Raw genomic sequence first — 23,793 nt, 5'->3', positions numbered from 1 at the left:
CAGGCTGGTATATAATCTTTTACTCCCTCTCGACAATTCCAGGTCAAGCCTCACTCTTCTCCATGGTTTTCCTCACATTGTGCTGCTGCAACTTCCAATTGAAACCGTTACTTCCATATCTATCAGCAAAACAATTCTCCTGAAAACAGACATCTGTTTATTACTGCTAGAGACCATTGTAAAAAGGTTTTGTCTAATGCCAAAGCCCGCTATTCTCAGGTCATGAAATCTTGTATTTCATCACAAAAATCAGGCTCTCGTGACTTCTGGAGAATCTTTAATAGTATCAATAATAAGGGCAAATCTGTTATTCCACCTCTCTTGTATGGTTCAGACTTTGTCACCTCACCAAAAGACAAAACTGAATTGTTTGCTAAGAACTTTAATATCATCTCTTGATTTCACTAGTTGCGTTCTACCTGATATAGCCATCAAACAGGTTGATCCATTGCTTGACATTTGTATCACTCCAGCTTCTGTATCTAAAGTGATGCTTAGACTCTTCTACAACTTGCGGCCCGGACAACATACCTGTTATAGTCTTGCAGAAGTGTTCTCCGGAGCTGTCGTTCCAGCCTGCTGGAAAACAAGACTTTGATAGGCACTTGTTGAATAGTTTTGAAAGTATAGCGGCATCTGTTATCCCTAACTACCATCCCATTAGTCTTCTTCCTATCATAAGCAAGGTTTTTGAATCTTTAATTAACAAACACTTAATCTCTCATCTTGAATCTAATAACTTACTTTCTGATCATCAATAGGGATTTCGATCTTCTCGTTCTACAGTTGATTTGCTAACAGTAATAACCAATAGGTTTTATCGCGCATTAGATAAAGGTGAAGATGTTAAGGCCATCATGTTAAGGCTTTTAACATATCTAAAGCTTTTGATAAAGTTTGGCATGCAGGTCTTCTCCATAAGCTTTCTTCTTATGGTGTATCTGGCAACATCTTTAAGATTATTGAATCCTTCCTTTCCAATCGTAGTATAAAAATTGTCCTCGATGGGTAGCACTCTTTTTCTTATTCTGTAACTTCAGGGGTTCCTCAAGGTTCTATCCTTGGCCCTATACTCTTTTTAATTTACATTAACAATTTTCCAGATATTCTCAAATCTTAGGTGGCATTGTTTGCTGATGATATTACCGTTTACTTTTGTCATGATAAGAAGCCAACACTCTCTGATTGCTTAGAGGGGGCATTTGAGCTTGAAAAGGATCTCACTTCTGCTACAGCATGGGGCTCACAGTGGCTGGTGAACTTTAATTCAAATAAAACTCAATTTTTTTCAGCTAATCATTATCGCAATAATTTAGATCTTCCTATATTTATGAACGGTAATGTACTCGATGAGTCATCTAACCTTCATCTTCTAGGATCAACTCTTACTTCCGATCTTTCTTGGAAACCATTTATCAAACCCATTGCAAAAATAGCATCTGCTAAGGTTGCATCTCTTTATTTAGCTTGACACTTTCTTACACCGGATTCTATTCTCTATCTCTATAAATCTCAAATCCGGCCTTGTATGAAATATTGTTGCCATATCTGGGGCGGATCCTCTAATGATGCCCTTTCTCTTTTAGACAAGGTGCAAAAACGCGTTGTAAACATAGTTGGACCTGCTCTTGCAGCCAACTTCCAACCATTATTACATCATTGTAATGTTGCTTCTCTTTCTCTTTTCTACAAATACTAAAATGGACATTGCTCTGAAGAGCTAGTGTCTTATGTACCATCTACTAAAATTCATTCTCATGCTACTCATCATTCAATTAAGTCTCAACCTTTTTTTGTGACTCTTTGTAAGTGCTCCAAAAATTCTTGTCTAGTTTTTTTCCTCGAACATCAGTTCTTTGGAATTCGCTTCCTTGATCTTGCTTTCCTGATTCATACAATTTACAATCTTTTAAGTCGTTTGTCAATCATTATCTTGCTCTACAATCTTCATCTTTTCTCTTCCAGTAACTTCCAACTCTAATTAGTGGTTGCCTGCAGCCTTGGAAGTTGGAAGCAAAGATGTTAAAAAAAAAAAAATTCTTTGGAACTCTCTGCCATTTTCATGTTTTGATGACTCAAACAACAATCAATTTTTTAAGTCTTTTGTAAACCGTTTTTATGCTCTTTAACTCTATTCTTTGTTTTCCAGTAACTCCTAACTTAATAGTGTTTGCTTGCAGCAATGTTAGAAGTAAATTTAATTTAAAAAAAAAATGTATGGTATATTTTGAAATATGTTTACCTATAAAATGGGCATATGTTTAAATTTTTCATCGGGATATATGTTTTTAAAATATAAGTTCTACACTCTTGCACCTAAAACCTCTTGAATTATTTTCACCATTTAAGTAGAATCACATGAATATTTTATTGATTTCTAGCTAAAATATGGAACAAATATTTTATTTTGTAATTTTCATATGCCTAGATATGCTTAATTTAATTTGAAAACAGTCCAGCTATATAGTTATCATCTATTTAAAAAAGCAACATGATATGCAGGTTATAACAGTTACAATGTAAAGTTAGTATTTCTATTGTGCATTTAAAACTAAGAATTTTGTAGCATATTCTTAATTAGTAAAAACAATTTAATAACATGAAAGAGAGGCTAAAAATGTAGATAAATATTTTCAGAAACTGAACTTATACTTGTGGCAACCTAAAGAAGCATGAAATTATTAGAGAAATTGGGAGATGTATTGTAAAACATTATTTATAAATCTTCATATAAAAGTAATTATTGACAGTACTGTGCTGTTTTATTAAATAGATTTAAAGAGACAAACAAATATTTATTGGTAATCATCACCCATGATGAGTTTATTTAATAAACTCATCATGGATGATGATTACCGACATGAATTTTTTTATAATACTTGACAAATAAACTAATGAAAAATATGCATTTTTCATAATTTTATTTCTTCTTTTTTAATTATTCACTTTACTATTATTTTATATGATTAATTAGTTTAGATTCATTTGTATTTCTTTCTTCAAACCATTTTTAAAATTGTCTTTGTTTTAAAGTATAGTATATTATATATTATATTATAATAATTATATATATAATATTATATTTAATATAATATTATATTTATAATATTAATTTATAATATTAATATTATATTATATTAATACACTTTATTTAAACAATTATACTTTTAAAAATATTTTCAAAATAAAATTGTATAAAGATTTCTTTGGATAATATTATGCACCAGTATAAAAAAAATGTAACATAGGAACAGTACTTTCAACTAATAATAAACTTTTTGTTTATTATTAAAACTTCTCTTATATTGCTATAATTTAATTAGGTATGTAAAAGTCTTATAATCTAGATATATGTATACAAGTAAATTAAATTTTGTCCTAAATATATCTAACTTCTTACTTAATTATTATTAAATTATTACTAAATTAGTACCTGTACTATATGTAAGTATTCCATGAAATGTAAAATCTATTTTAGAATACATTTGATTTGATTTGGTACAGAATTTTTATTATCTTTATTTAAATCTAATTGTATAGCTAATTGTAGTACTATATCATTTTATTTTACTACTTTATAATTTGTAATGTACAACATATTGAGTGTTAATGTCACTTGTCCCACATGTAAAAAAATGATTAATTGAAATATAAAAACTAGTGATACATACATACATACACATTTAAATAAATTTTAATGGAACAACACATGGTGATGAATGAAACAAAACCAACATACATGATGTATTTGCCACAAGACATGGTGGAAAATACAACACAAATATGGTGGTAGAGTGATACATTAAACTCCAACTGCAAAGACCAGAATAATTTTTCTAAATATATACAACCAAATAACAAAAACACATTAATATAAAAAGATAAAAATATATAAAACATAGTAATAAAAGATAAAAAATATATAAAAGACTAAAAACGTTTTTTACAAAATACTATTTATTTCAGTTTTATGTAAAATTAGAAATTCAAGTTAGTTACTAGCTATGCATTATATAAGTCTATTTAAGGATTTTACCCGCATAATGCTTTGTCAATCAGTTCTATTATACCACTTCTTTCAAAGAACTAAAAATAAACAATTTTTAAAATTTTCTTTTTAAGAAAAATTTTGATTTTAAAAATAATAATACCTACTGTTTCTTGATCAAAACTTTCATTGAAAACGCTATTAAATGTAAAGGATTTTGATTGGTTAAAACCTGCTTCTATCTAAATTATGTATATATATATATATATATATATATATATATATATATATATATATATATATATATATATATATATATGTATATATATATATATATATATATATATATATATATATATATATATATATATATATATATATATATATATATATATATATATATATAGATATACATAAACAAATAATAGACACACATTCACATATATATATATATATATATATATATATATATATATATATATATAATATTAACATAAACCTTATCAACAAGCAAATGTGTAAACAATGTGTGGAATATTATTAACAAATCAAATAAATCTTAATTGACGTTTTTACAAAATTAAAAGTATTCAGAAGCTTTAACTTTCTTATAGTTATTTCCTAATTTTCTATTCCCATTTCATTTGCACATTTTTATATTCACATTGTGTTTCCACGCGCACTTGGGTAAAATAGTTAACATTCCATTATTGAAATTAGCTGTAACGACTTTAAACTGTTCATCTGTTATGTTAGTGCAAAACGGAAAAATGCTGACAAAACAACAAAACAGAAACATGCAGAAAGTGAGTGACGTAATACTTATATTTTATATAAGTACATCATATAAGTATAAGGAAGACAGAGTTTTACTGTTAAATCAACAAGTTTTATCATTACTTAAAAAAATTAATTACAAATATTTTATAAAAAAACCATATAAAAGCTTATTACTTTTTTCCTCACAAACTTTTGAACAAGCATGATTTATATGTATATTCATATGTATATTTATATGCTCTCGTCATAAGCTGAGCGAGCATTGTTTATCGTGCTTAGAAGGTTGCGCCCGCTTTATTACAAGCCCTGTATATATATAATATACACACATATATATATACCAGGTCTATAAGTATGAAATGAGCATTTTTTTTTCATAATAAAACACTATTTTCTAATGGAAAAGTAAAAAATATTTTATTCAAAGTATTTGCCATTGCTTTCTACACATTTTGACCACCTTTCTGGCAATTTGTGGATACCACGCCAATAAAACTGATCGTTTTTTGAGGCAAACAATTCGGAGACCCATTTTTCGACTTCTTCGTAGGTATTGAAGTGTTGCTCATTCAATGCGTGTCTTATTGATGAAAAAAAATGGTAGTTGGAAGGAGCCAAGTCTGGTGAGTACGGCAGATGAGGTAACTCTTATCACCCAAGTGATGTTATCGTTTCCTTGACCGCTTTTGCTGTATGACTCGGAGCATTATCATGCAACAAAATTACCTTTCCGTGTCTTCTGGCCCATTCTGGTCATTTTTCGATCAATGCATGGTTCAAATTGATCATTTGTTGTCAGTAGCATTGCGTATCAACAGTTTCGCCAGGTTTCAGAAGTTCATGATACACCACTACCTTCTGGTCCCACCAAACACAGAGCATTCTCTTTTTTCCGAACAATTAAGGCTTTGCAGTCAATGTTGATGCTTCTCCTGGATTCATCCATGATCTTTTGCGTTTAGGATTCTTAAAATAAATCCATTTTTCATCACCAGTCACAATTCGATGCAATACTGACTTTCTTTCGTGTCGTAACAGCAACATTTCACATGTGGTTTTTCGCTTGTCCATCTGCCTGTCATTCAAAATATTGACATAAATATTGACATAAATATTGACATCATTACTTTGTTTCCTTTTCAAATGTCCTTGATTGCGAACATTCTAAACAACAGAATCGTTTTAAATTTGAGTTAAAATAAAAAATAGTTGATAAAAAACCTATACTATGAACAAAAACTAATTTTAAAATTTACTCTATTATTATATTTATTTTTATTATAAACGATGTGTAGAATATTACAAATAATAAATCAAATAAATCTTACTTGATATTTTAACAAGATTAAAAATACTCTGCGGTTTCAATTTTCTTATAATGGTTTTCTAATTTTCTATTCTTACTTTATTTGCGAATTTTTGTATTCACATTGCGTTTCCACGTGCGCATTCCATTATTGAAATTAGTGACTATTAACGACTTCAAACTGCTCATTCATTACATTAGTGCAAAAGAGAATGACGTAGTGCTTTTTAAATTTTATATCAGTGCTTTAATAATAGAATATCTTTAATAAAAAATCTTTGTTAAATATTTTATGAAAATGAAAAAATAATCCCGAACTATTGGACGAGTGTTATTTTATACGCTCGTTATAAGCTGAACGAGCGTTGTTTATCGCGCCTAGAACGTTTAAAAATAACGTTTACGGGCGCGTTTTACGAGCGGAACGCTAACGCGCTCGCTTCATCACAAGCCCTGTATAATACTTGCTTCTTATATATTTTAGATTATATAAAGTATAAAAATTAACATGATATAAAAATTAAAATGATGACATGATTTTACAAGTAAATCAGCTGTTTGGAAATATTTTCTATGACATTGGAAAGACAATGATGTGTAAATTGCCAAACTGTCAAAAGAAATTTTTCTTACAGAAAAATTGGTATATAAATAAATAATATAATTGACTCTATTTCACAATAGAGTCAATTATATTATTTATTTCTACAAGGTTACTTTATGAGATCATGACTAATAAATGGTAATTTTTTTTAATTTACATTGTGCAGAAATTGTACATATAATAAAATATAAAAAGGGTTTTTTATTTCTAAACATGTATACACAGAGCATAGTGCTGTTGTTAACAATACTGCATTAAATTTTTCCTTTTTTCAAAATAAACTAAGTATAAAAATAAATAAGTTAATACATTTTTCAAGATTCTGTCAAGATAATTTAACATTAACGCTTTGATAACAAATTCATCACTAATTTATGAATATAATTGCACAGCATAAAATTAGATAACTGAATCAAATAGTTGTAAAAAAAATCTAAAAATTACCCATAACACTCCTTCACCAGGATAATCAATAATACTTCTTTCTTTTTTTCCTGCTTTTTTCACCATTGGTCTTACTCTAGCAATATTAATTAGCTATTTAATTAATAAGCTAAACCATTAATAAGAATTAAAAAAAAAAAAAAATTATAAAAACAATACCTGACAACAACATTTATATTGGATGAAGCACCAGCTAAAGATGATGATTGAGAAAGTGATGTTGATGCACATGTTGATGTAATGGTTGAACAGCTAGAGAAATAAAAACATAAAATTAATATTTATAATATCTAGGCCCTGCTCATATATATAATATGAGCAGGGCCTATTCTAGGAAAAAAAATTGGTTGGCAGTACCCCAACCCCCCTCCCTGTCAAAATTTAGCAAAATACCTGTGCTTTTTTCACAAAAAAAACAATACTTGCCATAAAAAAAAAGTCCTTAAATTTTAGTTTGGTTGGTGCCTAAATACGGTTGATGCTGTCAAAAATGGTCTAGAATAACCCCTGATAAGGTAGACCTGAGTAACTAAAACCAGTTTGGCTTAAGGCATACTTATAAATCTAAACTATTTAAATATTTGTAATATTAAATTAATAATTATTATTTGTATAAAAAAACAATAAGTCACAAAATTCCAAAACAAGATATGCAACAGTTGCATTGCAACTATCCCGTTATTTTTTTTTTTTTTTTTTAAATCTAAATAACTTAAAGTAATTAATGCGGTAGTGGTGTAATAGTAGAGCGCTTGCTTCTTAAGCAAAAAGTTCTTAGTTTGATCCGCACCTCGTTCGTGATAGTACTGCACTTAAATTGTTTCTCTGTGTAGCAGCTTTGTTTATCAAGGTTTGTGTTTGAAGTTAAAGTGTTCTTCATGGCCTTGAGGAGGTGAATTTACAAAAAAATTCATACAAATTTTCTTTTTCTACACTCACTACAAAAAATATTTTCAGTAAATTAAAATCAAAAAGAAAATAACTGTAGTTGTACCTAAAGAAATGACCCTAAAGACAAAGACGATGTCTGAAGTACAAGACTAGTAAACAAACAAAATATCATCTACTAAAAAATTCATATTGAAATGAAAATCTTTTAATATTGTATTTAATTCTTAATACTAAAAACAATAAAAAATGGCAGAACCTAAAGTATTATATTTCAAATACAGTCGTCCCCCGGTTAACGAACTTAATTCGGAGTACGAACTAGTTCGTTATCCGAAAAGTTCGTTAACCGAAACGCATTTTCCCATAGGCCGCCATTAAAAAATTTTTAATTGGTGGATTTTGCCGAAATAATGGGGGAAAAAATTCAAAAAATTGTCCAACTTGATAAATAAAATAGGCAAAGGTGAAATGATTGAAACCTGAGATTTATGCACTTTTAAAAATTGAAACAAATTGAAATTGTGCATGAAAATTGCTTGTCAAAGTTTTAGAAAAAACTAAAAATTGAACATGAACATTGCTTATCAAAAAATGGTTGATTTATTCACACCAAACTCCTTAGCCAGGTCACTTTGCTTTTCACCTTTTTGCACTCTTTGAATGATTGTCTTTTTCTCTTCAAGAGTGAAAACTTTTCTGCTTTTTTTCGCAGGGTTCGACATTTTGAAAAATCGCAAAATCGAAAAAATCGCAAGTGGGAAAAAAACCTAGAAAAAAGCACAAAAATGCATGAAAAATATTAGTGAAACAAGAAAAGAAAAAAATGAAACAACAAAAGCACACCCAGCACAACCATTCACCTCCCAGGCTTCCATGACACTCACAAAACTGAGGGGGAAATGCTGGACGGCGCGCCCGATCTTCACGCGGGTGTGCACGCCATTTGGTTAACCGAGTTCTGGTTCGTTAACCGGGGGAGGATTTTGGGCAAACTTTCGGTTCGTTAACCGAAAGTTCGCTAAGAGGGGGGTTCATTAACCGGGGGACGACTGTATTTAAAAAGTTTTAAAAATAAATTATTTTTTACATTAAAAAAAATTTTAAATTAAAATATTAAAAATATTTTAAAAATTAAAAACAACCAAATTTACTAAGTAACTAAATTTAACTAAACAAAACAACTGAAAAAATAACAATAAGTGTCACCTGCTCAATCAATTTACTGATTAACAAAACTTAGAAGTAACAATTGTTTAAAACAATAGCCTAGGTACAGTGTGGCACTAGTTTTTTCTTATTTATTATATTTTTTCCTAAAATAAAGTATATATTTTTACCTTTTTCTTTGCTTATCACTCAAAAGTGGCAAAGAAAAATCTTTTGATGATTCAATAGCTACTTTGCTTTGAAATGTATCAAATGCTTTCATATAAAATGGAATATCTGCTGTCAATTTTCTTTTTGATACCATGTTATTCATTACAAATTCATCTTGAAAAGAGGTAGATTCTTTTATGGTATTTTTAATTTTGCTAAAAAAGAACCTTTGACTTTTAACCATTTTTTAAACAATTTTGTTTATTTAAGTCAGGTAATTATGTTTGAATGTTTACCTATTTTTCTTGTTCAGGTGTTTTATAATGTAAAAAAATTGTGTTGTCAGGTAGTTTAGTTAGCATCCTATGTCAATTGTTTAAGTTTCTGATTTGCATATCCATGTATTTTAATTTACAAAAAATATTAAACCTTGAAGAAGAGTCAGGTCTGAATATTGAGCCATCATTAATACTGTTAGAAATTTTATCTTGTTTCTCTTCTAGCTGATTTAAGTTAAATTTATTTAACTCTGTCATTTAAAATCTTCAGCAATTTCAATCAATCTTTAACATCATTTTCTATATTAAATTGAAAAAAACTTTTTTAAATAAAAATTATTAATAAAAAAATAAAAAAAATGGGTGTATTAATAGATTCATATTAATATTTATAACTCATGGGTGTATAATAGATATGATGATGTATGATGATGGGTGTATTAATAGACATCAACAAAACTATATTTACATTAAATTCCATCTTTAAAACTATAAAAAAAAAGTTTTAAAAAAAAAAAGGTTGAAATTTCCCACTAAAAAAAATCATTTAATAGCGAAAGTAATTTAGAGCTCCAATTTTAATTTTCAACATTTTCAAAGGATATTTTTAAAATTACTTTAGTTTTAGTTTTAGTTTTTTTTAAACCTACTAAACTTTTATTACCTATTAGAAATTTCTTTAGCAGTGATTAAAAATTATTCACAGAAATATGAAAAATTTACTTATATTTAAAACATCATCATCATCATTATCATCATCATCATCATCATCATCATCATCATCATCATCATCATCATCATCATCATCATCATCATCATCATCATCATCATCATCATCATCATCATCATCATCATCATCATCATCATCATCATCATCATCATCATCATCATCATCATCATCATCATCATCATCATCATCATCATCATCATCATCATCATCATCATCATATTCATCATTATTACCATCATCATAATTGTTTTAGTGCCCTTTTTTTCCTTCTTTTTTTTCCTTCTATTTTTTTTCTTCGATAACTTTACACTTGAAGTCTCTGAGGACTGTTTGTTCTTCCATACACTACATCAGATACTTTAAAAAAGCTTTCTTCTATTTTTTTTTACATAATTTCAAGATTTAATTCAGATTTGATTTCTACCTTTGCTTGAATGCTCTCTAAAATATTAGTGTTTTAGGTGTTTACTTAAACATTACTATTTTTAAATATATCCTTGAAACAACCATTTTTCAGAATATATAATTGTCTCCACATACAATCAGGCTCTCATTTTTTCATATTTTTCAAGACATTACCAAGAGCAAAACAAAATACAAATCTAAAATAATGAAGCTAATCTGAGATAGTAAGGGCATATCATTAAAACTTTAAAAAAAAGCTGAACTATAAAGTTGTTGTTCTTTTTTAAAAAAAATATTGATTCCTTTGTTCTTTAATAATTATGGAAAAACTATAAACTACATGTATAAATATATAAGAATTTAGACATTTATCAAACAAAAGCAACAACATAATTTTTTAGTAATGTTAACCATTAATATTGACTAAGTATGACAATTGTTGACATTGGGGAGGGGGAGAGTTCAAAATAAATTGATGTCTAACAGTTTAATAACTTATAAATAGGAAATAAACCATTTTTTGGGTAGTATCAAAATAATGACTAAGTTCTTATTTTTGACAGATTAACCACATATGGTATTAATCTGAAAGAATAATACCATTGTGCGAGCGCCTGCCACAAGAATGAGAGAGCTGATGGCAGTCACATCATGGTCCATGAGTCACACCCCACAAGTCAACATCTTCATCAAACCATTCTTGGTTCAACACCTCTCCATGACATGGAGAGGTGTTAAACCCAGAATGGTTTGATGAAGATGTTGACTTGTGGGGTGTATTGGTTCCACAAAATGAATCAGCCATTATAGTATAATGGCTGATTCATTATGGTGGGTGTAATGATTATACCCACCATAACAATTGATGAATATTTGTTTTCCCTTTGGAAGATGATAGAATCAAAAATATAAAGTCTTGATATATATATGAATTTAAAGTGTTATAGCTAGTTTTAAATACAAACAAGGTAAAAAAATTTATTTGATAGTAGAATTTTTAGTTTCTGAAATTCTATTTTTAGCATAAACACCAGCCATATAAAATATTATTAGCTTGTAAGGAAAGAAGGATCAAATTTTTGACATAATTTTATTTGAGGATCACAGAAATTTGACAGTAAATGACAATTAAGAAAGGGGAGATAAGAAATTGCCTAAAAACTGTTGACATAATTAATAGATGTCCCTTATATAATATAAGAGACATCCAATACGTCAACAGTTTCAATATAGACTATATTAAAACTGTAATATAGATTATATTAGCTAATATAGACTATATTAAAAATTTTATTTATCGTACTTAATTAAAAATTAAATAACATACTATATTATTTAATATTAAATTAAATACAATAAGTAAATTGCAACACTATTTTTATAGTGAAATTATATTATAAATATTTATATTTTTTTTTTAAATATATAAACATGGAAAAAAAATAACTGTTTATTAATAATACTATTTTGTTATTTATTAATAATACTATTTTGTTATTATTTTTAAAGTAAATGTCTCGCATATTTAAGAGCGTATTTAACGTAAAAAATTTAAATAAAAAACCGCGAAACTTTTTTTTAGAAACTGTAAACGATAGGTAATACTGGGGTAATAGTTGAGCCTCAAATTCAATTATTTTTTTCAAGAAAAAATATTTTTATGTTTCTTTTTGTTGTTGTTGTTGTCTTATGGAGGTTTTTTACATTATATAAATATATAAAAATACTTTGAAAATTTTTAAAAAATCAATTTTTATGAAGAAAACGTTTATTTTTCCCCTTATAATTGGGTAATGAAAATTTTTCCCCTTATAATTGGGTAAACTAGTTAAATTTAAATAACAATCGATAAAGATATTAGGAAAATTAAAACTAAATTAAGATATTATGAAAATGAAGCTAAACTAAATAAAAATAAAAATAATCTTACCAGAAGTTAAGTTTACAAAAAAACTACTTTAATCAAATATACGAAAAAATAATTAATTAAACTTGAGTTGTTTCATCGTTAGCAGCAGGTTCGCGGCATTTTTTCATGCAAAAAAAAACTCTTCACCAATTTTGTATTTTTTGGGTAAACACGATCGACAAACCCAAGACTTGCAACTAAAAACTTCACATTGGTACCACATTTTGTTTTGAGTTGGCAATGCTTCTTCCCAAACTCTGCGACACTTTTTGCACCTCGTGATGTCTTTATCTTGTCTCTGTCTTGTCTCTTGAATATTGCACTTGCAAAATAAATAAAATTGCTAAACCGTTCACTTTTTTTTTTGTTTACTCCTACTCCAGTTTACAGTCTATGTTGTAAACGGCATGTCTGACTTTTTGCACACAAAAAAAAAAACGATGTCTAACTTATTTACACGAAGTTCGGGACTCTAGATAATTGGCATCGAGTCTCGGTTTATCATCTGGTATTGGTGCGATACCATACAATATCGATATCGAGATCACGCGATACTGACATTGAAAGTATCGGTTATGTTGGTGTTGTTTGTTATTGATGCGATACCTTACAGTATCGATATCGAGATCAAAAATTAACAAAATTAATTAAAAACTATTAAATTCGTAAAATACGTTCTCCTTATCAAAATATTAAAGAGATTTTTTACAAAATATTTACAAAAAAGTGGTAAAAACAGGAGATTAATTAATTTTCTTAGTCCAACTTCACCTTTCAAAAAAGTCTTATAAAGAACGTTGGGGTACTTATCAAAAAGGTACTTTTTACCACGCGAAAGACAAAGCGATGTTTGCTAAATAGATAGGGGAAAATCTCATTGTTTACATTAGATAACGTTGATTGGAGACCTCTCTTAATTAGATTTTTGGAGATGTCCCACATCTCCAAAAATTATGTTTTTGAATTGCTTATGACAAAAATCAAACTTTTGCTTTATACTTATGTATTTTCTACTTAACGATATATTAAATTAATTAAAAACCAAGTAAAAATAAGTAAAAATATTTTTTACATAATAGTTTTTTCTTAATTAATTCAGTCCACAAAGAATAAAGTTACGATTTAATTATGTTACTACAGAGGTCTCTCTCTGTAGTAACATGATAACAGAGGTCTACCTCTGTAGTAACATGATTCAATGCAATTGGCTACCTATGGATAGCAAGTTTTTTATTTGACACAAATTTAATGCAACGAATTGACTTTTAATTAGAAAAAAAATGTTTGGCTACCTCTAAAGTAAGATATTTCAATTCATTTTTACGGGTGTGAGCTGTATAGAGAATTGTTAATTATAGTTATAAAAAACTTTATTACCGGTAAACTAAAATAATCCGATGAAGAACAAAAAAACTTAAAATTTTCTTTTTTTAAATATGCGCAAAAATAAATTTATGTGTGAAAAAATAATTTCAAAATATTTAATGGTTCTCGAATTACTAACATATTTCGTTTGGAGATTGGATTAAAAAACATGAAAACATTAAGATAGCATTTGATGGATTCCTCCATCAAATGCTATCTTAATGTTTTTAGTCAAATTAAGTAATGCAAATGATGTTGAATAGTTTGTATGGAATCTAAATTGTAAATCGCAATGCAGAATTTATGAAATGGTTTGGTATGAACAAAAAAAACTTTTCCTAGTCATTTTTCAATTAAAACGCTCTCAAAAGTTTTGCTAAATTTCCTCAGCATAGCCAAAATCAGCTTGTTGTAAGATGTGCTGAGTGTGAGTTAAATTTACGATTAGTGATTTACTCATGCGAAGTGTATTTTAACGTCGTTCTTGATGTTCCAAATACAGCGGACGGCACCTCGTATATTGGTTTTTTTACTCAAATTAGTGAAAAATTATCATTCCTTTCCGATGATATACAATAATATTTTTAATCCTTTAAGGTTAAAGCGTAACAAAAAGTGCGCAAATGAACTTAGGTTCTAAACAATGGCAAAAGAAATACATATAATTTTGTTATTGTTATTAGTGAAAACAAATACCTACCTGGCTGATAACAGTAATCTTTCTATTAATAAAGTAAGCATTTTTATCCAAGGTGTAATAATAATGTAATTGATATGTTATGTATAATATTATATTTTTATACTAATGTAATGTATAATCAGATATAATTTTTTTTTTGTTATAAAATTATATTTTTATAAACAAACGTTTTTTGTTTTTTTCATGCATGACTATAGAAATAATTTCTTGTTTTAGATAAATTACAAAAAGGAGGCTGTTAGTAAGATGTTTTAGTCAGATTTATATATAAGGAATGGTTAATTAGTTGTAATTAAGTGGATTTTAACAATGTTCAAAATTACTGCATGCTTTATTAATCATAAATAAAATCAAAGAAAATGTTAGAAGATTTTCAATTTATGTTCCAGTAATGCAAATGTAGTACTTAAAGGTATCAATATAATTTTCTGCATCATTAATAGCAACATTAATAAAAATCAGTTATTAACAGTATAATAAATTTAGGAGGTGCAAAACATAGTAGCTGTTTATCATTTTATAACAAGTTTTGTATGTTTAGCTTGTTAAAACTTGTTCTGCATTTGTTTCTAAACATGTGTATAATAGTTTTTATAATACATTTTAATAGAAAATGAAAATTTGACTTTGTTATTTGATCGGCATAAGTTTTTATAAAAACAACTACATTTTAAACATGTTTTACAGTTTTTACAAATGTAGTTGTGTCTAGTAAAAATGTAATTTTATTATTTATATTGTTGCTGTTATTATTATTATTATTATTATTATTATTATTATTATTATTATTATTATTATTATTACTACTATTATTATTATTATTGATGTTATTATTATTATTTCCATTAAACACAAGACATGTTTTAGATGTTTAAAACACGCATTAATGCGTTTTTTAGACGTATAAAACATGTTTACTGGGTTATTATATATATATATATATATATATATATATATATATATATATATATATATATATATATATATATATATATATATATATATATATATATATATATGTATATATATATATATATATGTATATATATATATATATACATATACATATACATATATATATATACATATATATATACATATATATATACATATATATATATATATATATATATATATATATATATATTATTATTATTATTATTATTATTATTATTATTACTATTACTTTTAAATATTTATTTTATGTTAAAGATTTGTTGTTAAAATCAACATTTACTTTTAAAAATATTATCAGAGAAGGTTTTTTTTAGTTAAGTTAAATAACAGCAATTTATAACTATCAAAATGATTATTTTTTTAATTAAAAGTTTTTCTTCGAATTGGTAAACATAATTTGTACCTGACTTGTTTTAGTGTATTCTATTTTTTTACTTTTAAATGTATTTTGTTTGTTTGTTTACCTTCCTTGGTTTCCTTACTTGGTTTGGATAGGTTTCCAAGATACCGATTTACATCAGGTTTTTTCTTCTCCTAGGTAAGTTGCCTTCAACATGGCTAAAGAGCTTAATATACCCTAATCATAGGATTAGTTGAACTAAACCAGGGCTTTTTGTAACTAAACCTTGTACTTGCAAGTTGTAACTAACTGTAATAGGCTTTTTGTAAATTTACAAAAATTACGTAATTTTGGCCACACCAAAAGTGAGAGCAACAAGTTGATGAAATATTTATTTTTTTTACTATTTCCAACTAAGTTTATATTCATCAGTAAATTTTAAATTTCATACAATAATCTTTAGCGTTCAAAAATTATGACCATATAAAATATGTAACCCCTCAAGATAAGTTGCTTTAAACTTTATATGGTCATGATTTTTAAATGCTAAGAGATTATTGTATAAAATTTAAAGTTTATCAATGAATATACATTTAGTTGAGAATCTCTTTGATATTGTAATCTATTTTGTGATCAAATGATTTTAAAAAAATGATGAAAATAAAGTTAAAATAAATAGGTTTGGTTTTAGTTAAATAAAGAAGATGATGATCTCAATATACACCTAGCAACAGAAGATAAGCTAAAAATTGTATCAAATTTACTTAAATGTGCAGGTATTTTGAATTTTATTAATATAATATTGATTACTTATTTTGTATTTGCATATTTATTTATAAATATGTTTTTGGACCTGTCTAAAAAAGAAGGGGACTCATTTAAAAAACCAATCCAAATAACATTATTCAATGCAGTGTGAAAAAAGAGATTTAAAGAGATACAGAATAGACTCTGGAGTAAAAAAAAAGTAAGCACAGTATAGAGGGTCAATTTTACCAGGTGCTAATTTTGCAATCCATTGTATATAAGGTTTATAATAATAAATGACTCAGTAAAAGAGTTGCCATTTATTAAAGTAGGAGTATCAACATTATTGAATTAATTCATCATCATTAATCTAATCATTCCAGGATCATAATAATGATCATTTGTCTGAACAATGTATATTAAGACACAAATACCTTATAATTCCACCAGAAGTCCACTTATCAAGGAAAATTGAATACTTTTCTCCAGTTTTTTTTATTTATTATTTTTTGCTTTCCATATTTCTAAAGATTTTAAATATCTTTGTCATGAGCCAAAGTTGCAAAAGGAATAGGATCTACAGCTCTTAAACGATACTTCAGCTTTCTTACCTATTTTATTACAGTAGGTAGCAACACTTGGCTGTATGTTTTTTGTCTTTTCTGAAACAATTTTAGTCTAAAAAATTTTTCGTTTGTACGATTTGTAAAAGAAATTGTTTCGTTTATATCAGAATAAATGATATTAGAAACTTTAAAAACAAACAAAAAAAAAGTTTAACTAAACAATGTTTGCACTTAAAATAAAAAATGCTTCCAAATATCAGAACCACTTTTTCCAGATGACATTGTAAATGGCGGTCATGATACTGAACTGCTGCACTGTAAATGTATTATTTGTTTACATTTCTCACTGGTACTGGAAATTATTTATAGTATATTCTTCATAGAAAACAATTTTTATTGTTTCTTAAAAAAATGCTAAGTTGTTATCATAGCAACCAAAAATAAATAAATTATAATAATGTTATAATTTTAAAACAAAAAATTAATTGATTCATTGTTTATAATTTATCAATTAACGATTACTTTTTATGAATTGAATAATTGTTAATCGTTTACCACCCCTAACTATAAGCTTTCTGATAATTAACAGCATATCATCCCAAATGTTCTCGATTTTCTCTGCATTGCTTTCCAAAATATGTATATATAATAGATTTCACATTATGTAGAATTGTAAAAAAATTTAATTAAAATATATATTTACATATAAATATAATTAAGTGCTTTGTCATATTGACTTAATTTTCCAGCGAAACTTGTTTTAATTGGTTTGAAACCTGTCTAATTTTAAAAATAAGTTGAAAATACAAGTCTACATTTTTATTGTAGATTGTCATGATCAAAAAAAAGATTTAATTAGAAGTCATTATGATGAAAATAATTCCCAAGATCAAGATCAAGCACATTCTGAAGCCGAACTATCTTCTAATCATAATTATGACCTTAGAAATCTTAGAAGTAGTTATAAAGAATTGAAAAGAAGACATAATATAACGTCAAATGCAACAAATCGTCAGATGATGATTAAACCTTTTAGTGGATCAATTGTAGGTGATATAAAACATAAATGGAGAGATGAAGGTATATTTTTTCTTTATTTTACATATAAGATATTTTAAATTTAATGTTTTATATTTATATTAAATCATCTATCATATATATGTATATATGTTTTTTAAACTGAGCTCCATCATTATCTATCAGTTATTTCTTTTTTATCATATATAAGTGCTTGTTTGTTTGTTTTTTTAAATAAAGGTACATATAAAATCTATCTAAGTTTGTTTTTATGAGAATTTTGTTAAAGTTGCATTTTAAAAATTTAGATTGTCAAAAAAAAAATTTTGTATAGAAAAGTATCCACTTCTTGAGTCTGTCTTTCGATTTTAATCCTTATCATAAATCGCTATGTCTTACGGTTGAGTTTTACCATTGATTTACCAGTAAATTATAAAGTAATAAATCTATCAATTTATTAGTAATGTCAATAAAATAGAGCTCTATTGTTATCTATTATATATATGTTTTTTTTTTTAACTGATGCCCATCGTTATCTATCATATAATTGTTTTTATCATACATATGTGTGTGTGTTTTTTGTAGAAAAGGTACAATCTAAAATCTAATGTAAATAATTTTCAAATTCAAATTCAAAAGTTATAAGTTTAATAAATCTACTTAACCAACATTTAACATTAGCATACAGGACATTTACTAAAACAGCATTTAACATTAGCATACAACACATTTACTTAAAAAGCATTTAATATTAGCATACAGGACTTGTATGGTTTTTTGTATTTTCTTACCAGAACAGGATTCAGGTTGGTTATTGTTCTGGTTTCAACCATACAGACTCTGTATGGTTGAAAAATAAATTAATTTTTACTATACTAGTTATGGGTCAATTCATTATATTTCAACAAGTTTAAAGAAAACTTTGTCAGACGCCATCTCTGATATTACTGATTTTTACATTTTATGTTCATTATGTAGATAGTTTAAATAATGGTTTAAAAATTATAACCTTATAAACACAACACAGTAACTCCCTTTGATTTGCAAATGGTCAAAATAGACTACTTTAGCCTCATAACTTTTTTCTCACTTTCTTATTTTGTCAAGAACTATATTCCAGATAGTTCTCTCTTAAAAATGCTTGTAAATTTTTTTAACACTATGTTTTGATCTAAGATTAACAGCATATAAACCATTAGATCTAACTATCTGAAAATGCAAACATTATAAACTTGTCAAATTCACACCAAAAATGCCAGCATTTTCAAATAACCCTATTTTTTAATTAAATAAAAACCAATGCCCCTCTAACCTGTCTACTGGCCCATGTGAGCGGTGCAACCAGTTATAAGTCTTTTCTTGACAAAAAGAAAGTTATGGTTGGTTACTCCCTCCTTGGTGTAGTTTTTATAGTGGATAGAGGCACAAATTAAGGGGGCAGTAACAAATATAAACCTTCATTGCTGTTCAAATGAAGGTCTCTAAATCAATTTAGATATTAAGATACTTAATATCTCAATATCTAAATTAATTTTAAAGCATTATTTCTATAAATTCTACTTTATTATAGGTGATCATGGGTTGTAATGGGTTGACAAGGAAACAAGGTCTCTTTAGAGTTCCAGACCCTTTTTTAGTTCATGGTAATATAAGGAACAGATTTCAAGCTGTATTTTATACTATTATAGCCATTTGTTTCAAATTAAGTCATTATCATAGCTACTGAATGATAATGAGGAATTTAAAATACAATTAATACAATTTACAGTAATACAATTTTGTCAATCTTTTTGTTAAGTATATTATATATAATATATTATTTGATATATTATATGATTTTTTATTTTATTTGTTTAATTTTAATTTCACATTTCTTATAAAATTTTATTTGTTAGACAAAGAAGAAGAAGGGAAAAAAGTAAAAAGTGATGATGAAGAAAAAAGCACGCACAGTGAATATTTTTTTTCTTTATGAATTATACTTATATAAATGTGTGAGTGTATGTATATGTATATATATATATATATATATATATATATATATATATATATATATATATATATATATATATATATATATATATACACAGTACTGTGAATAAGTTTTAGCCCACTTGTATAATTACATTTTTTTTCTATGTTATTTTTAAAGCGTACTTAAGTTTAATAATATATAAGAAAAGTTGAAAGAATATATTATTTTGAATAAATAAACAAAATTGATGAGGAAACATGAGGGATTTGTTTGTTTATTTATTAAAACAATGTGTCATAACAACTACATCCAAAACAGGATATTCGAAGAATGCTGTTACAGAAATGATTAAAAAGTTTAGAGAAACTAGCTCCCTTGAAGATAGAAATAAAGGTGGTGACAGTGACAACCTCCTAAGCTAACAAAAGATGACAATAACTATTTAAAAACCCTAAACTTTAAGAAATACAAAAAAAGCATCAACCAAGCTGGCAAAAGACATTAACACAGCAACTGGAAAAAATGTCAGCTCTTCTTTTATTCGATGGCACCTACTTAAATCCAGATTAAGAGGGTGTGTTGCAATTCGAAAACCGTTATTACGGTGTGACAATAAAGAAAAACGACTTACATAAGCAAAACACCATAAAGATTTGGCCCAGGAAATGTTTAATCGGGTTCTGTACACCGATGAGTCCAAATTTGAAATCTTTGGAACGAAAGGACGCCAATATGTTTGAAGAAGAATTGAAGAAGCCTATTAGCCCAAGTGTTTAGACCCTACTGTTAAACACAGAGGAGGCTCTTTACAAATGGGGCTGTTTATCTTCATCTGGAGTAGGTGATTTGATCAAAATAGGGGGGCGACTCATCGGGGAATATTATGTGGATATCCTAAGGCACCATGCTATATCATCCGGAATGAGACTAATAGGTCATAATTTTATTCTGCAGCAGGACAATGACCCAAAACATTGTTCCCGAGTGGCAAAAAATTATTTAAATGAAATGGCAGAGGAATGAGTACTGGAATTGATGACCTGGCCTCCCCAGAGTCCAGTTTTGAATATAATTGAGCATATTTGGGATTACCTGGACAGAAAGAAGGTCGAGCATTCTCCCTGAAATGCTGAAGAACGTTTTGAAGTACTTCAAAGAGAATGGCACAACATACCCCAGGATTTTATAACTAACGTATGAAACTATTCCGCGGCAAATATTGGCTGGGATTGAGGCAAAAGGAGAACATAGTGAATATTAAGAGTTTTTTATGAAGTTTGACATTAAAAAGTTTGTAATTGTTCCATATTTTGTGTCAAATACATGTGTTTTAATAAGTTTATAATTTAGAACTACAAACTTAAATATTAGAGAAGAATTCTCCAGGATTTTTTGAAAAAATGTAAGTGGTCTAAAACTTAATCACAGTACTGTATATATATATATATATATATATATATATATATATATATATATATATATATATATATATATATATATATATATATATATATATATATATATATATATATATATATGTATATATATATATATATATATATATATATATATATATATATATATATATATATGTATATATATATTCAAAATAAACTAAAATAAGAGACTTTAAAATCAAATACCAAAAAAATAATAACTTTAAGATTCCAAAGAAAGCACCAATAGCAGTTGTAACAATGTTTAGTATTTAAAATGTATATACAAATATTGTAATGTAAAAACATTTCTCCTGTTTCCAGAGTAAACCTATTTTGTCGTGAAAAGTAAACTTGTACTTCACAACTGAACAATCATTCATTTTCAACAGAAGATGGAGGGTATGATAAATACATCTGAGCTATTGGAGCTAATTGCTTGAAGTTATTTCTATTTGCTCTCCACCATACTATAGGACTATCTTGTTGCATGATAATGTCTTGGCTCAAATATTTTAAAACTTCATTTTTCAATTTTAAATAATGCTTGGTTTCTGTTTCTTGCAGAACTTTATATATTGATGTGTTTTCAATTAAAGTGTTTTAATTTTTAATAAAATTTTCAAAGCATTTTGAAAAATCAAAATCTAGATTTATTGTACTTGATGACAAACTGACCTCAGGTTGAAACTCCATATGATTTTTTTGTTGAAGGCTTTTTGAGCAATCTACAAGCCATTTAATAATATTTTCAAAATAGCTATCAGCTAATTATTTTTAGACTTTAGATCTAAAAATGTGACTAAAATGAGATTTTTATCATTGAGATATTTTTCAAATCTTTCATTTGCTGATTTTTTACATTCTTTTAAAGTTGTCCCTAATCCTAAAAACAAGGGAAACTTTTCAGCTTGAACCAGCATGGTTTTTATAACTTGTACAGTTGGAATTATAGCAGATGCAATTGCTTCACGCTCACTTAACAAATTTGTTATATCATTAAACATTTTTAAAAGTCGTAATTTTTCTAAAATTATCCATTCATTGTTTTCCAGTGACTTCAGTTAGATTTGTCATTATCACAAAAAATGGGATCAAAGCACGCTTCTGTTCAACAATTCTTTCAAACACAATATATTGACTATTCCATCTTGTTGTAATGTCTCGTTTGAACCTATTTTCTGGCACTTGATAATGAGTTGGATACTTTTGATAAGCTTCAAAAGAAGATGGCGAATGATTAAAATGGGTTACTATGTTTTTACAAGCTGTTGATATATTTTTAATATATATCTGGGCAAATACAGCGTCATTTAACACAAATTGCAAAGTATGTAAAAAACACGGCAAACTGTTGTAACCTGTCTCACTTATTCCCGCTACCATATTAGCTGCATTACCTCTAGTGACTAGATGTACCTTTGAAGTTGGAATAAGAAAGTTATTCATAGAACTTTGAATTGCTTCACTTATATCTATCCATCAATTGTAATTGAAATGCATGAAGCATCATTTATTTCTTTTTGGATATTTTATCTGACTTTGTTGTATATATTTTGAAAAACAGAGTTTTTAATGTATTTTCTACTTTGAACGCAATAGTTAGGACATCAATGGTTTAGCAATCTTTGAAATCCTATGTCTTCTACTATAGAAAAAGGTTGAATATCAACCACAATCATTTCTGCAATATATTTATTAATTAATTTAGACCTGTGATTATTAATTTATTAGTAATTTAGATACCTAAATAACAATCATTTAGAATTATAGAAGGCAATTCTTGAATACATATAGATAAAAATGCTTAAATAGGTTACTTTTAAGTATAACAATAAAATAATATAATATAAAATAGTTCTAAAAATAACATTATAATAATAAAAGTATAAATACATTCAGCTGTTAAATTAAAGCTTATAAATATCATTTTAAGAATAAACAAATTTGCCTGTAAATAAAGTCAAAATAAACAATGTCTCAAAAAAATTCAAAGTAATGCATAAAGTTTAGATTATTTATTATTTAGTTATTATCA

The 23,793-nt window shown here is 26.8% G+C and overlaps 2 protein-coding genes across 5 annotated transcripts in view; one reads left to right on the top strand and one right to left on the bottom strand.

The window, feature by feature from the left end:
• The window catches only part of LOC100199751 (kinesin-like protein KIF12), a 75,641-nt gene extending 65,724 nt beyond the window's left edge, over positions 1–9,917 (bottom strand). For 2 of the 3 annotated variants that reach the window (XM_065808166.1, XM_065808167.1), the window contains exons 1-6: positions 9,760–9,917; positions 9,351–9,545; positions 7,282–7,374; positions 7,123–7,198; positions 4,156–4,230; positions 4,037–4,086 (exon numbers count right to left, since the gene is read on the bottom strand). In XM_065808166.1, the coding sequence (XP_065664238.1) occupies positions 4,037–4,086; positions 4,156–4,230; positions 7,123–7,198; positions 7,282–7,374; positions 9,351–9,545; positions 9,760–9,866 (596 nt within the window). In that variant the 5' untranslated portion in view covers positions 9,867–9,917. Of the gene's footprint in view, positions 1–4,036; positions 4,087–4,155; positions 4,231–7,122; positions 7,216–7,281; positions 7,375–9,350; positions 9,546–9,759 lie in introns of all 3 variants that reach the window. The other variant, XM_065808168.1, reaches the window with a different exon arrangement.
• A 4,470-nt stretch (positions 9,918–14,387) lies between these two features.
• LOC101239258 (sarcoplasmic reticulum histidine-rich calcium-binding protein) overlaps positions 14,388–23,793 on the top strand; it is a 28,010-nt gene continuing 18,604 nt past the window's right edge. Inside the window, exons 1-5 of one of the 2 annotated variants that reach the window (XM_065808164.1) lie at positions 14,388–14,750; positions 14,934–15,129; positions 16,706–16,790; positions 18,156–18,407; positions 20,240–20,296. In XM_065808164.1, the coding sequence (XP_065664236.1) occupies positions 18,344–18,407; positions 20,240–20,296 (121 nt within the window). In that variant the 5' untranslated portion in view covers positions 14,388–14,750; positions 14,934–15,129; positions 16,706–16,790; positions 18,156–18,343. The remainder of the gene's footprint in view (positions 14,751–14,933; positions 15,130–16,705; positions 16,791–18,155; positions 18,408–20,239; positions 20,297–23,793) is intronic. The other variant, XM_065808163.1, reaches the window with a different exon arrangement.

This window comes from Hydra vulgaris, chromosome 10 (assembly GCF_038396675.1).
Source record: "Hydra vulgaris chromosome 10, alternate assembly HydraT2T_AEP".
Taxonomy (NCBI): domain Eukaryota; kingdom Metazoa; phylum Cnidaria; class Hydrozoa; order Anthoathecata; family Hydridae; genus Hydra; species Hydra vulgaris.
This window is presented reverse-complemented; position numbering and strand designations above follow the sequence as displayed.